Below are 17,357 nucleotides of genomic sequence, written 5' to 3' on the forward strand. Positions count from 1 at the left end.
AGAAAATGATGGATTAAGCCTGGTTTTATAGTTAGCTAAACCTCTCACTTATATGACAGTCGCCATCTCAACCTAACCGGGATTATTATTCTGATTGCAAACCATACTCGATAAAAATAGCCGCAAATACCGATTTCAGTCTTTGGTTTACACGGTCTTTGTTACAAACTACGACTTCCGACCCTCTAAGCAACCATTTTATGAAGAGCTCGTCGAGGGCATTAATAAAAAAGAAGTTTCTTTGATATATTGGGTTTTTCAAACATATAGGATTGGTAATTCATAATCACATACCCTCTTACCTTACTTCCCTACAAAACATTATATGTCATTATGTTATTGGTCCGAGTACACAGTTATTTCGTAGTGCATTTCTTTTAGACAATAAATGAAAATTTAAAAAAATCCCACCTGCGCTTTCTCAATAATATTTTTACAGTGTGTTGTACTACTTTTGGGACAAATTATATCAAAATTATAGAAAACTTCTTCATCTCTAACTCAAAATATGGACAGTTTTATGTTAATGGGGTCTTGAAATCTTTTGACAGCTTCCGAAGTGCTAATTTTTTACCTTTTTCAGCTGGACCTAATCACTACGTTACATTAATATTTATGACCCAAATTTTTTTACAGTGTCATTTCACCCCCAACTTGCTATATGAGGCATAAAACATGGAGAAATAAATTTGGAAGGGGTATAACAAAAATTAGCAAGTAACCCACTGTCCACACTAAGGGCTATATTCGTGGACAACGAAATTCAAAGGACGATAACTGTGTACTCGGACCTATTGTTCTGTTATAAATTTGATAATACTTTGAACGACAAACGACAAAATTATTTCATTCACGTAGTAGTATTAACCATTTATGGATTCTTCAAAATTCTAAAGAACTGCTGGATAATTTTTAATCTAGGTCTGTTTCTGTAATTAATTCTAACATAAATTTTGATTTTATAACCCTGCATACCACCATTCTCCATGTGACATTATAATTGTCTTGAATAGACATTGAACGACAAAATTATTTTTTTTGTGACGTTTGCATTTTCTGACGCCCAACACGCGAAACAAGGAATATGTTTTTTAATTTGATAGTTGCTTTTTGTATTTTTTTTTTTTTTTTTTTTTTTTTTTGTATGTCTTGAGATTGTAACACAATGATGACTGCTGTAACCATATTTTGACTAATTTACCAATTATGTCTGTTTTGTTCACGCATCGTTGTAAAAATAACGGAACTTTATGCGACTGTCAAACATATTGTTTGCGTTGTAAACTACAACACATACTTCCTTTATTCAGAGAATAAGTTCGAAAGGACATAATAATTACCAACTGTCTGTGATATAGAAGTCATCGCAATTATCATAGATTCTTGTATGAAGTCGTCCATTTGAGTAAGTATCGAGGAAAAGATACTTGGCAGACATTTTTGAATCAGTTGTATTCACATGGATATTTGAAAAGTTAGCACAGGGTCCTATTTATATGGCAATGCTGTTCAGGAAGCTAGCACACAAACATACAATTCATGTTAACTTATTGTTATTTTAGATATAATATTGTAGTTAGCTCGATCATTGAATATAATCTTATCTGAACTAGCATTGAAAGTAATGGGTTACTGACATACATCACTATCTAGTCAACATTACTTACCAATGATGTTTTTGAAATAAATCTATTTGATGTGTACTGATTTGATATTTTGATAGTCGGTGTTGACATGAATATCAATTATATGTTCATTTTTATAGATTTCCTGTTATAAAACTTTTAATTTTTCGAAAAACTAAGGATTTTCTTATCCCAGGAATAGATTTATACCTTAGCCGTATTTGGCACAACTTTTTGGAATTTTGGTCCTCAACGCTCTTCAACTTTTTACCTTTTTGGCTCTATACTTATTTTGATATGAGCCTCATTGATGAGTCTTATGTAGACGAAACGCGCGTCTGGCGTATTAAGGTGGTACCCAACACTTTCACTAAAATTAATTTGGCTCGTTTAATTTTTCATAAAATTTTGTCAAAGTATTTACTTTAACCCTTTAACAAAAATATAAAAATTTAAATTTTTTTTGAACCAACCGTTTTGTCTGAAAAATTACACTGGTTATATAGCAGTTTGATAAAGACCAATTTTGATCATTGAGAAGCTTTTTAAAAAATATTCCTTTTACAACACAACGTAATTAAAACGTTTAGCTGACTTTACAGAGTTATCTCCCTGTGGTGTTAGGTACCACCTTAAATTATAATCCTGGTACCTTTGATAACTATTGTTATTAGTCTCATGGTCTAATTTCATTGAGTAAGTCTTTTTCAGTGATTTTTTAGAGCTTGGTCTAATGTTGTATTGTTACACTACTGGAACAGGTTAGGTAGAGATTTTGAACAAACATGTATACAATTGTCACAATTAGATGCACCTGTCCATAAAAATGGGTCTGCTTAAAAGTTAATGGCATTACATTTTGATTATTTCTCATACATTTTCGCACCCATGCTTCTTATTATCATCGTAAAATTTTCATAATTTGTTTAAAGTTAAACTCTTTTATTCTTTTTTTTTCATTTCAGACGCTCCTGGTTCATCTATAAAGCTATCTACGACATCAAATTCAATTATTACAATAGAAAACTCAGCCATTCCAACTGTTTTATGCAGTGCTAATTGTAATCCTGGTTGTGCTTTCAACTGGCAAACTCCGTCTGGGACATTAATAGCTGGTGCTAAACTTAGTCTAGGCAATGCCAAAAGGAATATGAACGGCACATATACTTGTTCAGCTTCGACCAGTATTGCTTTAGATAACCATGTAGCCTATGCTAGGATAGATCTAATTATTCATTGTAAGTATGTAACATTCGCTATATTGTGTTCAATTTGTTACTTTAAACGAATATTTAGTAGTTATGAAATATATGAAATAAAAAAAAAAGCAATTGTTTCTTACGAATAGCTCACCAGTATGATTATTTTAGTAAATTTGAGTTCTGATTTCATCATGACACTTCAACACCGCTGCGTAGTACTTTGATCACGACAGTCTAAAAAATAGAAAATCAAAGTGATCAATTATATAATATGAATACATAATTATATATATCTGATTAGTATTTAAGATTAACCAATTAATGTCATTGTATGAATACATATTGAACAGTGAATACAGCTGATGATGTATAATAAGAATCCAATATCTGACTCCAAGCAATTAAAAGGAGATGAAAACCTCACTCATTTGTCTTAATCATGAAAAAAAAATCAATGGACTTCGTCCTACTTTGTCCATATTAATACTTTACCTGTTTAGGTATAATGCTGTTTAGTCAGAGAAATGATATACAACAACTGTTAAAAAAAACTTTAAATAAAACATAAAGAACCAATACTACGTCACATGTCATTTAAAGGAATGACTCGACACATGAAGAATCGATCTAACAGTCAAGTTTCTTGAACCTAAAAGTTTATGTAGAAAGGTTTTACTTCTTTAAATACTGTCCTTCTTGTATATAAAAAAAAGAAGATGTGATATGATAGCAAATGAGACAACTCTCCACAAAAGACCAAACTGACACAGAAATTAACAACTATAGGTCACCTTACGGCCTTCAATGATAAGCAAAGCCCATACCGCATAGTTAGCTATAACAGGCCCCGAAATGACACATGTAAAACAATTCAAACGAGAAAACTACGGCCTTATTTATTTTTAAAAAATGAACGAAAATCAAATATGGTACACATAAACAACCGATAACCACCGAATTACAGTCTCCTGACTTGGGACAGGCACATACATACATAATGTGGCGGGGTTAAACATGTTAGCGGGATCTCAACCCTCCCCTAACCTGAGACAGTGGTATAACAGTTCAAAATAAGAACGAACTATAAATATTAGTTGAAAAAGGCGACAAAAATACAAGTGAACGTTTACGAGTATTTGTACATTCCAACAACAAAAAGACACTAGGTACAGATCTGAGAGTACTCGTAGTTAACTGACAGCAAGTTCAAAGCCACTAACAACTTATAAAAAAAACAATCATGCATCTAAGACTAAATTATCAATTCGTACACATCCAACATCCAATGGATTTAGTTTAAAGACGTCATAAACAGTCAGAGAAAAACATGACCTTGTGCAATGCCATGATACAGGTATCGACAGATTGTAGATCCATGAATGTGTATGTGTAGCCTATATAACATACTAGTAATATTTAGTTTGCTTTTAATTTACTGATAAAAAAATCAATAGTCATACCAATAAAAACAATATTCAATGATCTTATTACAGTGTTAAACTGGTAACCTTTGAGAACAAGTTTATTTAAAGGGGCGATAAGTTTACAAGGATCATTTCTAAACCGTGCACGGTTAACAACATTTCCGTAAAAATGAGGATGTGCTATCCCGTTGAAATACCACAACCAAACTTCAAAACCAAATGTTTATATCTATGGAAAAAAATAGTAAAGGTTTTAAGTAATTTATGGTAACGATATCCCTGGTTTACCAGTAATACATAGATTACGTTCGTTTAAATCAAAAATGTCACTTGGTTTGTTAGTGGTGTTGTCTCAATGCTGGATATACTAAATCCGTTTCTGTTTACCAGAAAAAAGGCATAATCTTGTTTGACGATTTAATTGCAAACATATATATTAAAATTTTAAAATTCGCAAACTACATTTCACATCAAATAATAACAGTTCGTTAAAACGGTTGATTTCTGTTACAAGGTAAATGCTGAAGTTAATGTTAAAAAATAAATGAATTAAAATATAGGCCAGGTCTTACAACTGTTTTAAAATTCATAAATATACGAATGCCAAAGTTTTATTTCTATTTACTATCTTACACGCATCATTAAGGATAACAAATGTTGATCTTTATTCTAAGAGTCAAAACTGCTTATCCAAAATATTTGTATCTATAAGATTAAAAGGAGTAAAGAAGAGTATGACACAAATCGTTTTCGTCATACCTCCGTGAAAGATTTCACAGTAGAACATAAACAATGCTATCTTTTAACATTTATGTATATATATAACATAATATGCAGACAAACAATTCTAAAGAATATAAGCGTCCAAAGTATAAGCCCGTTGCATTAAGTGCCATATGACAGTGGCGCTTGACAAAATAAAGAGTATGAGAACAAATAAAAATCGGTAAATAAAATATTAAAGATGTCCCCCTTTTAATGGGATAGGAGATGGAAGTTGTTGAAACATATCGGCTTTGAAATTGTTTAACATGTCCTGAAATATTGTTTTGTGAGGTAGATTATTGTCGTTAATGACACAAGTAAAGTATCTTGGGTGGAGGTCACTTTAAAAATGATATTTATTCTCGTTTTACCATTCCATTTTGCAGATAGTCCATTTATCACTTCGATTCTACCATCCAAAAGTGTAAGTGTGATGGAAGAATCTCAAATAACACTAGTCTGTAAAGCAGGTGGCTATCCATCACCTAACATAACGTGGCATTACATGGGAAAAAACGACACATCATCCCTGAAAAGCATAGTGGACTTTGAATCTTTGACGTTTGTAAACATTTCACGCATGAAGGGTGGTATATATTTCTGCCACGTTAATAATGGTACTAGTCTGTAAAGCAGGTGGCTATCCATCACCTAACATAACGTGGCATTACATGGGAAAAAACGACACATCATCCCTGAAAAGCATAGTGGACTTTGAATCTTTGACGTTTGTAAACATTTCACGCATGAAGGGTGGTATATATTTCTGCCACGTTAATAATGGTATCGGTGAGGGACATTTTGAAGAAATTCACCTGACTGTAACATGTAAGTTAAGAAAATCTGAAATTGTAATACATTTGTTAACAGTATTAACTTCAAATTGTAAAAACATGTAGATACATCTTGCATCGTAGTTCGATAACTCCGTTTGTAGAGTAACACTACCACCTGCTGTATTTCACATAATATATATAACTCATATTCATTTATGGTTGAACCAAATTAAAAAGAATACAAGATATGCGTCTTAATCATCATAACTCTTCACCGATCGACCTACCGTAAAATAGTGCAAGTGGTTATGATTCATGCTCAAGGTTATCAGTAAAATTAGTCATTAAAAATATAAAGTACATACATGTACACTGAATTTTAGAGATCTCTTATTCTTGCATTTATTTGTACTGTAGTCCTGTCATGTAATTTTTTTTAGTGCGAGGTTTGACTAGCCACTAAACCAGGTTCAACCCACCATTTTTTCTTGAAATGTCCTGTACCAAGTCAGGAACATGGCAGTTTCTATCATATATAGTTCGTTTCTGTTTCTGTTGTGTCGTTGTTCTTCTCTTATATTTGATGTGTTTCCCTAAGTTTTAGTTTGTTACCCGGATTGGTTATTTTCTTAATCGATTTATGAATTTCAAACAGCGGTATACTACTGTTGCCTTTATTTAAGTTCATACTATATTCCTGTGCATGTGCTAAACAACTCAGGTTATCATTTAATTTGTCTATTGTTAGTTTATTTTGACTAACTAATCAAATGTGTTTTTAAAACGGTGTTCTTATATATGTAAATTACGCATCATATTTATTGAACAGTAATTGTACCAGATTATGGGTTAATAAATGCAGCAAACACGGAAACAGCATTTTGTAAGTCAATCGCAATCAAAAGTATATCTCTCCCTCCACGGAAATCGGTATCTTTTTTAACGAACAAACTATTATCTTAAAAAACTGTGGGTGTATTTTACAGATGGACCTGGGCTATCAGTCGAAATTCTACCCTTGAACAGCATAAGTGTGAGTGAGAATGAAACCATAGAAAATATCACATGCTCTGCAACATGCAATCCTGTGTGTTCATACATATGGCAAAAGCCTGACGGAAATCATGTGGCAGATAATAATCTTGAGCTTGGAGCCGCTCATAGAGATATGAGTGGAACTTACTTGTGTACAGCTGAAAATGAGATACAATCTATGACTTTACAAGGATTTGCTAGATTATCACTTCTTGTCTACTGTAAGATCTGCTTTTATAAAACAAATATGAAACAACTTTATAACATATTGCTAGTTATTCGAACCTCGTACAATTTCATCACATTTACACAGCATATTATTCAAACTTTGGCTGGTTTTCATTTTGTGGTTTTGTTAAAAAGCACATATCTCTAGACTTCGAATTAATTATTAAAGCAGAATCTTACTACCATGTTTCTGCTTTAAAATGCCCTGAAATAATGATTTTAAAACAAACGTATAAATTAAATCATGATATCATTACTACATGTTTTTGTTATAGTCTACTGTTTTATATATGTTTGGCATCTATTCCATTCGTAGTTGTTGTCTTTGTTAATGAAATAAATGTATATTTTATTCATAACATATTTATGCAGTTTCAACGGGATAAATAAAGACAAGCACACCGGACGAAGCTACATGTTTTTATTTGTATTTATCATAATTGGTGACAATTGTTTTATATTCATATTTTATTTCAAATTACTATGTGTGCTTTTGTTTCAAAAACATTGTATCTAATTGATTGATGTTCTCTATTACATTTTAGATACTGCAACTATTTCCTTTTTCTCCCCAAAAAACAAGCTAATCTTGGAAGAAGGAGACACATTACAAATTGTTTGTGAAGCAGATGGGTATCCTTTTCCAAACATAACTTGGAGTAAAAACAATTATATTTTTTCTCGGAAAGATGTGCATTATTTTAAGGCTCTTTCCTGTGGAGACTCGGGTTACTATACGTGCACTGTAACCAACGGAATAGGTTCTACAGATGAAGATGGATTTAACCTTTCAATACCATGTAAGTATTATATGTCTCCAAATGTCCTATATTTAGTTCGGTTCAACTACAAAAAACAAATATTACAAAGGCAACTCAACAACATCTAGAGGCAGAATATCTGATTACATGTAATTCTTGCACATTTCCTTGATTTTTAACGATGCTCTCAATCGGAACGATTCGAATATTATTAGTTACGTAGTGTGCTAGTGAGCTATTACGATATAATTCCATATAGGATCAGAGCGAAGCTCGAATCCTTATATGGAATTTACTGACCCTATATAATCATATTAAGTCATTAGCACACTATGTAACGAATTTATCTTACCGGCTATCTTAACGTGTGATATTTAGACTAATGACCTATAAAAGTTATCAAGTGTTCAATGCCGTAAGTATTATGTGTTTCATGAATGTATTCCAATCGTTCATCATCAATTTCATCGTCTGTTTAAACCTTTATGATTTTTCCTCAACACGGTAATGTTTTTATAAAGGGACGTAACACCACTACTAACCGTGTATTGATATAAGCCCCGCCTACTATTCTAAAATGGAACCCTAATTTGGTATTTACACGGTCTCCACGCGGTTGCTTTTAGCCAATCATATTCCTAGAAATGTATAGGAGATAAGATAAATTTTTATACAAGAAGTCGGTCTTTTACCAAACACTCTGACACACATATGTGCAAAACGTTATATAATGGGACTTTATCGAAAGCAACAGCACATAAAACGTTTTTTGCAAAGATTACTATGCTTTTCTTTATTATAGGTGGACACATCCAAGAAGATACAACGACTGTTACTTTTGAAAACGGCACTGGAGGAAGTACAATTAATTTTGTCGCAAATTAACTCGGGTAATTTAGACAGAACATAGAAAATGTTAACACATTTTATACTAAATATATGTGAAAGTGTAATCACCAATATCCCCAATACAGTAAAATAAAGATAAATTCTTTAATTTCGCGTTATAAAGCTGAATTTTAAAAGCTAACCGTACCTAAGCCACCACTAATGTTAACAACATAAGAAGGTGGTGTCGAATATAATTGCATAAGCTTTTGCGAAAACAAAATATTCCACTGTCTTTCTGCTGGTTGATAACTCCAGACTAATGATGGATTGAAAGACAGAAAGGTTCTCGATATATTTTATAGAAGTAACACGATGGGTGTTATATGCAGAGCAGCATCTCCTTTCACATCCAGAGCACCTGAGACCAGCCCCGGTTTTTAAGTAAGGTCCGTATTGCTCAGGGTTTTTTTTTCGTTTTCCATTTTGTGCTTTGTATAATGTTGCTTGTCTTTTGGTAACTTTTATTTTATCCCGTGATACTGTCACTTTGTTTTTGACTTATGATTTTGAACATCCCTTTTGTTATCTTTCGCTTCTCCTTTATTCACTCTCCAGTAGTCAATATATCGAGTCTAACTGACATGATTTATAATTTGAATCTGTAAAAATTTTCAGGTACAAAAAATGTAATTTAACTAGTCTTAGGTTGCAACTATAAAATTTTAAGAGATTGCTAGTACCTTATTTTTATAAACAAAATCATATACTAGTAGAGCATCAAAGTTATGCCATTAGTGGAGCATAACATGCCTACTATTCTGAATAATTTTATGCCATTTTTATTCTATAAACAAGCCTCTTGGTGTCTAAATACACGAAGTATAGAAATGTACAGCGATGTTCAACTAGATTTTGCAGGTTCAATGTACATAAAGAAACATTAAACGTTTTAGATTCCAGACAGTCGATCTTCGTCTATGTTGGAATTGGTGGTGGGATATTTGTTGCTGTAGCAATTGCAGTTTCCTTTATCGTAGTGTATACAATCAAAGGACAACGGTAAATAAATTAAGATAACCTATTAAAAGTATATTTGGTAATCAGGTATCAAAGGTTGAAGGCGGACATTTATTAGTGCTACCACTATTAAGTAGAGGTTAAGGGTTCGCACAAACTATTTCCAAAGAAAGCAAGATGCACAACTCCTGTTAAAATGATAATTTGTTTAACAATTAAAGAAAGATAATTAACATAATTTCTTAAACAATAGTACTAACGGTACTAATCTTATTTCACAAGATGCTATTTACAACTTACATTCTTTTTTCTATAAGAATGCACTATAATACAGACTTGTCTTGATAATATTCAACTAATGACAGAAATAATGTTTAAAAGGGTTAAATAAATGTCCATATACTACGAAATTTAAAAAGGATTTAAAATATAGGATGGTTCAATCATGGATGACATACCATTTATGTGCAACTTCTTACCATATCTTACCATATCATTAATGTCCCGATACACATTTTAATATGCACCCACCATGCCATATAGCACCGTCCATTGGTGCCTTTTGCAGTTCAGCTAGATAGTTTTAGCCTACTCACAGTATTCTTTTTTGTTACTTTCCAGAGGTGTGCCTGAGACAAAGGTTTTATATATATACTAATATGTGAAAACTGTTGTTTCTTATTTGTGTTTGTAACTATGTGTTGTTATGTTATATTTGTTATTCTCGTGGTATTTTGTCTGATGCTTGGTCCGTTTCTGTGTGTGTTACATTTTAGTGTTGTGTCGTTGTTCTCCTCTTATATTTAATGCGTTTCCCTCGGTTTTAGTTTGTTACCCCGATTTTGTTTTTTGTCCATGGATTTATGAGTTTTGGACAGCGGTATACTACTTTTGCCTTTATTTATTATATTTGTAAAAGAATATTATATTACAATGATATTATATTATGCTCCTTGTGAGCCCATTTTATGGAAATAAAGCATCTTCTTCTTCTTCTTCTTCTTAATGGAAGTGAAATAGTGAATTGATATTCGCTTTTCGAAGCCAGTTTGGTACAGTTTTGTCAAAATAAGCTTAGAATATGAAATCAAACGGACCTAGAAAAACAAATTGGTAGTGTTCGCTATCTATTCATATCTATCTGTACGTTTATATCGGGTAATATGATCGTTTGCAGGTTTTGGAGGTTGTCCCTCAATGGTTATATAGCTCTCTAACTGTTTATGTCCTTGGCTTTCAAATATTCGGTTTAGAGCATTCCTGATGAAAATTAATCCAGATAAGGGCTTCAAACGCATGAAAGTTGTAACATGTAGTTTTCATTGTTTAGAAAGGTGGCATTAAAGGCATTAAAAAGTAAAATAAAAAAAATACGGAATTCAGAGGAAAATCAAATCGGAAAGTCCTTAATCACATGGCAAAATCAAATGACAAAACACATAAAAAAAAAATGGACAACACCTGTCATATTCCAGACTTGGTACAGGCATTTTCAAATATAGAAAATGGTGGATTAAACCTGGTTTAAATAGCGCTAAACCTCTCACTTTGTACGACAGTACCATCAAATTCCGTTATATTTACAACGATGAGTAAACTACAAGCAAAATACTGAGACATACCATCGAGTCCTTGCATCGTTGACTGTTTAGTATAGACTTTTGAGGATTTGTATATATGTTTTAGCGGTATATATTGAATATGATAATTTGAGTCAAATCAGTGAACATAATTTTGACAAATAATGCTTTTTATTTAAAAACTGTGAACTGTGGAATTATTCATTACGCTTGTATTATACACTTTTGATTTTCTTTGGAATTGAATGCAAACTAAACAGGATATTTAGATAATTGACAACTTTCGGGAAAAAAATAACAAAAATACCGAACTCCCAGGTAAATAGCCGAATTCCCAGGTAAATGGAAAAAAGGAAGTCAATAAAACCTGACAAAATCAAAGGTTGGACTTTATCAACTATGGCACATGCGTAAAAAACAAATGCCATGTGTTTAACACTAGGTACAGACATTTACTGAAGAAAATAGCTAGCTAAACCTCAAACTTATGTGACAGCTGTTCATAGTTTCGGTATAGTGACAAAATGTGGGTGCGCAAGCTATTTATGGCAGGAAATTAAGTTATGTAAGCTTGTAAACATACTTTACATGTTCAGTTATAGTGTCTTTTTTAAATGTTTTATATTCTTGGATTCTGAACAATAATTATTCCTATCCATTTAAGTGCTATGACGCATTATGAATTGTATCACGCATTGTATTATTATGTGATTTTGACAATGATAAATAACTAGTAACACTTCAAAATGGTGATTGATGATCTTAGAACAGTTTAACTCAATTGTAGACAAATAAAGGGACCAATTAACCAACAGGCAATGGACATTCAACAAGAAAATGACTCGTATACTGAAATTCTCGATATCGATGTCAGCTCAATTTCACCATATCCAGGTACAAATTTTTCTGGGTTATAATGTTAGATGATTAAATTCTCTCATGATGTGTTGGGATTTAGATTATCAAAGACATTTTGCTTAAATCGCTGTAGATGTCGTCTTACACTATACTACATTTCTCTATTGAACTGATTAAATCAAAACTTGACAGTATTCAAAATTAAAATATCACGATTAATCTTCTTTTGAAAGGTTCTCAATTACTTCAGAAAAAACGCGGTTATCTTAAAATTTCCACGATAATCATAGTTAATTTTAGCTAAACATGCTAAATGCAAAACTGAGAGATAATCGATGTTTATCTCAGAAAATCCTAGTTTAATTGACATAATCTAGGATTATATATATAAATAGTGCAGACGTGCAATTCATTTGAACATAAATCAGTTTTATTTGAAGTTCTTACATAAAAACCTAGATTTTCTTATTTGTCTAAGATTAGCCGGTATTTTATCCAGAAAATGAATTTTCATTTATTTCTGAGATAACTAGGATTTTCACGAATGTGTATTAAGCTGAGAAAATCTTAGTTAATCTGAGATAAACCGGGATTATTTGAGATAATCGTATGTTGTACTGTTATATCACTGTCCCAGGTTAGGGGGACAGTTGGCATCCCGCTAACATGTTTAACCCCGCCACAATTTTTGTGTCATTTTGGTCTCCTGTGGAGACTTATCTCATTGGCAATCATACCACATCTTCTTTTTATATTAACTTTGAAATTACGAAAAAGAACTTTGAATTCAAAACAAGGATCTACGACATGATGATTTCAGTTTTCCAATTGTCGATCTCATGTATAGTTGTTCGTTTTTTAAGATAATTACACAACTTTGACTGCTGTAAAGTAAGTTATTGAAAATATCTATATCGAAGGAAAATTCATAACGAAGTCTTACAAATGGCATTTCGTTTTAAATATTCATTGAGGCTCGGTATTTTTTCTTTACTTTTTATATGATAGAAACGATGTATCTCACACATGGTGGATCTGCTTACCCTTCCGGAGAAAATGATATCCCCATCGTCTTTTATGGGGGTCATGTAACTCATGTTGCACAGTTTTTAGTTTCTATGTTGGCGATTTGTAGAGTTTTGTTTCCTTTTTGTAGTGGCGTTGACAGTTTGCCTTTGAATTATCAAATATTATTTCGTACATACCGCCTTTGTTTTAAAAATACAATATAGTTGTTAAAAATATTCAAAAATATAAATGAACATGTCAACATCAAAGACAAATAAACTAGCATAAAAACGTTTAATGTTACCATAAAATATGGGAATATTAAACATAATAAATAAAGGTGGAAGATTTGACTTCATAAACTAGGTTGCAACTTTCAATGGTCCAAGGACACAGTTATCGTCCTTTGGTTTTCGTTGTCTACGAATATAGTCCCTAGTATAAACGGTGTATAATTTATAGTCCCCAGTGTAAACGGTTTATAACTTTTAGTCCCTAGTGTAAACGGTGTACAATTTATAGTCCCCAGTGTAAACGGTTTATAACTTTTAGTCCCTAGTGTAAACGGTGTATAGCTTGCAATTTATTTTTGATATACTTTCCCAATTTATTTCTTGACATTTAATGCATGAAATATTTTAAAAGTAGGTGAATAAAATTACATGTTGAAAAAATTTGAGTGCTAAGTAGTGATTTAATCCAGGTAAAAAAGGTCAAACTTTATTACGTCTGAAGCTGTCAAATTGAATTTTAGGCCCCCTTAACACAAAATTGTCAATATTTTGAGTTAAAGCTGGTAGAAGGTTCTATACTTTTGATATTAATTGTCCCACTAGTAGTACACTACACTGTTAAAATCTTTTTGAGATAGAGCAGGTGCGATATTTTTCAATTTGAATTTATTGTCTTAAAGAAATGCAAGTTACGAAATAATTGTATTCTAGGGCCATATGTGATGTTAATGTTATAGTAATTATGAATAAGTTCCATCAAATATTTTCGGTGCTTTTCTATTATATTTACCACTGAATACTATTCAATGTTTAAAGATATAAAAAAAAGACAAGTTGGTGTGTTATTTCTAAGATAAATCTGTACTCTTTTATTACAGTCGTGTCACAGTATTCTGAAATTACAGAAGACGGGTAAGGTATTGTTTCTGTAAACATCTTTATGTACACTTATATTGAGAAATGGAAAGCTAGTTACAAATATCATCAGTGATAAATCAAATGATCTGTGGAAAATGAAACCTCAAACAAAATCACCAAGACCATATATAGAGGATGTCTGTCATTCTAGAACGAAATGCATGTGTCACTGAATACAGAATTCCAGACGCAGAGACCTCAATTGATCTCCCTTCACGCCAAATTTCTAAAATGATAAACCAACGACAACGGTCTAGGTGTATTATTTTCCTTAAAAATACATTTATTGATATCATTAGATTATTTAACTATTAGTCAAAGAACAAACTGAACAAAGGAAACGCAAAATAATTTCTGTAATAAAAACGAAAAAACATGACTACAACAAAACAAATAGCTGTATATCAAGGCATCGTAAAGTTCTCACTCACATGTGTATCTTTGGATTTTATCTGTAGATAATACATATCCTCTCACATACTACTATTGCATGGCTTGTGTTCCCGTAAATTGTTCCGCAACGTCAGAACAAAAAGTAACTAGCAAAGTTGTGCACAAAATTTTCAAATTGATTACAGATTATATAAAAAAAAAATAGAATATTACAGCAATATTTTCACTGAGCATCACGAACCCAATCAAAAACCCCGATAGAGTTGTACATGCAAATACAAATCCGGTCATAAGTCTCATCTATAGTGGCGTCTAAGTCGAAGTTAGAAGGACATGATTGCTGATCATATTCATGATCATCTGAGACACAGACATTCTATACTGGTCAACTAGCTTTTGATGGCGTCGGTGATTCAAATTGACGACTTTATTCTACCACTTGGAACCCTTCAACAGCTTTTTAAAAATCAGCATTCCTCTATGAAGGAAAGGAATGTGCAAATCAGCTCTTGATATCAATATCTCTGATGTAAACGAATAAATCACTTTATTAAGTAAATGCGTGCAAATTGCTTTTCTTAACGTACATTCATTGGGAACACATCAAGCGAAATATTTGAAAGATGTATAATAAGAATAGAGAATGGAAACGGGGAATGTGACAAATTTCAATGAATATTTTTATATCTTTAGCAACACTGTTGAGGAGCCTCACTCAACTGATGACCCCAGAGAACCAAGTGGTGGTAAGATAGCATATTTGTTAAGTTTTTCTACTATCCCCAAAAAACCGTATGGTTGCCTGTAATTGCTTACATCCACCTAATTTAAAAAATACCTGACCTAATAATGACTTCACGGTTCAGCTAACCAAAGATATTACCTTTCGCTACACACTCAATGGAATCCGCTGTAAATATATTGAAAGTTCTGTTTAATATTGTTATATCAAGGTTGTTGAAATTAAATTTTTATTGATGGAATTTTTTTTTTTTTTGTGCAGACCAATGGAAGTAGGTTCTTAAAATTCAACTTGAACACTTTAATATAGAAATACGATTATGTGGTATAATTGCAAATGAGACAACTATTGTCTTATGATTCAACAAATAAAGATAGTCGGTAAGATAAATTCGTTACATAGTGTGCTAGTGACTTAATACGATATATACGGGGTCAGTAAGTTCCATTTGGAGTTCGACCATCGCTCTCACCCCATATGAAATTTAATGTCCCTGTATATATCGTATTAGCATGATTAGGTCACCAACACACTATGTAACTTATAATATTTGATATTTTATGAAGGTGAAGAGGTAAAGGGCACACGTGTGAAGTACCGATGTTTTTCAGTTGTCTCTGACAATGTTCTTTTTTTTGTATTATTTTAGTTTTGTTGTTTAACATTATTTTGATACTTTAGAATTTTTAAGATTTGATTGCAAGCACTAATTATGAGGACCAGAGAAAATTATTGAGCATGTAAATTTGACATCTGTATTCATTTGTCGACATATGTGTCACGCAACAGCAATACAACACACAGGCATATTTTTATTTTATTACGCTTCTAATAAATCTTTAATACAACTAACGCCTAATAATTTTCTATGGTCATAAGCGTATTATGCACTTAGTTTTTTTTCAAATTTTGTTAAACAAAACCATGTATGTTTTAAAGTTGAAAAGAAGTCTTTAATACACAAATGTATTGCTGTATCATGTTTTATACCTAAAACTTTGGGTTTTTTTTTTTTTTGCGTTTTGTGTTGTTATTAATGGAAAATTTAATGCTTTCTACTTGACAGGTTCCAGTGTAGGCTACAGCAAGTTTCAACCGTCTAATAATTTAGATTCTAGTTACTTGTGTGCAGTACCATCTAACTCCACAGTCACCAGCATTACCTGTAATAATTTCGAATCGTTTACACGGAATGAAAGCTGAATTGTCTTGTCGGACATACAACAATTATACACCCAACATAACAACAGTTATAAAGCAACTTTTCGAAATCCGTCGCTGGGCTTCTAAAATGTCGTATATGACTTTTTTGGCTAAAAATACTTTTTGACACCAATGGTCTGGGCGGGAGGAAATCTTTCGTATTACAAAATAGAAAACAGTTAGACCAATCAAAATGTGTGAAATAAGACATATTACACAATTGCCAATGTCCGTTGTTTGTAAAGTTTGCTTCCAAAATGTTGTATGAAAACTTGAAAATCGTTGTAGAATAGCTTTGGGGAAAAAATAATTATAGTACATTTCTTTATTTCTGTGAAAATAATTTAAGTTCTTGGATAATCCAGAAATGTCAAAGTTTTTATTTCACTGCTATTTACAAAAATGTTCAAGTTCACATACGACATTTTGGAAGCATGCATTTTGCCAAAATTTTCAAAGCCTGTTTGTGAGATATTTTTTTCTTGAAAAATTTGTAATTTACAACATTTTAGAAGCCCAGCGACGAATCAATTTTATTTGGAATCAGTAGTCGACAGCTTCCACAATAAAGCACATTACCTTTTGATCTTGATGTAATTATGTCCTAAAACTACTACAATGTCGATATGAGATAAGATAAGATAAATAAAAAAAAACAATAGATATAAAAAAGAAGATGTGGTACTATTGCCAATGAGACAACTGTCCACCAGACACCAAAATGACACAGACATTAACAACTATAGGTCAGCGTACGG

The 17,357-nt window shown here is 32.0% G+C and overlaps 1 protein-coding gene across 2 annotated transcripts in view; it reads left to right on the top strand.

Moving 5' to 3' along the window:
• The window catches only part of LOC143072418 (hemicentin-2-like), a 28,518-nt gene extending 11,855 nt beyond the window's left edge, over positions 1–16,663 (top strand). Inside the window, exons 8-16 of one of the 2 annotated variants that reach the window (XM_076247332.1) lie at positions 2,591–2,686; positions 6,779–7,048; positions 7,601–7,855; positions 8,619–8,706; positions 9,503–9,706; positions 12,032–12,138; positions 14,222–14,255; positions 15,348–15,400; positions 16,463–16,663. In XM_076247332.1, coding sequence (XP_076103447.1) covers positions 2,591–2,686; positions 6,779–7,048; positions 7,601–7,855; positions 8,619–8,701 — 704 coding nt within the window. In that variant the 3' untranslated portion in view covers positions 8,702–8,706; positions 9,503–9,706; positions 12,032–12,138; ... (1 more) ...; positions 15,348–15,400; positions 16,463–16,663. The remainder of the gene's footprint in view (positions 1–2,590; positions 2,687–6,778; positions 7,049–7,600; positions 7,856–8,618; positions 8,707–9,502; positions 9,707–12,031; positions 12,139–14,221; positions 14,256–15,347; positions 15,401–16,462) is intronic. The other variant, XM_076247331.1, reaches the window with a different exon arrangement.
• The last annotated feature ends 694 nt before the right edge of the window (positions 16,664–17,357 follow it).

The sequence above is a fragment of the Mytilus galloprovincialis genome, chromosome 4 (genome assembly GCF_965363235.1).
Source record: "Mytilus galloprovincialis chromosome 4, xbMytGall1.hap1.1, whole genome shotgun sequence".
In the NCBI taxonomy this organism is placed as follows: domain Eukaryota; kingdom Metazoa; phylum Mollusca; class Bivalvia; order Mytilida; family Mytilidae; genus Mytilus; species Mytilus galloprovincialis.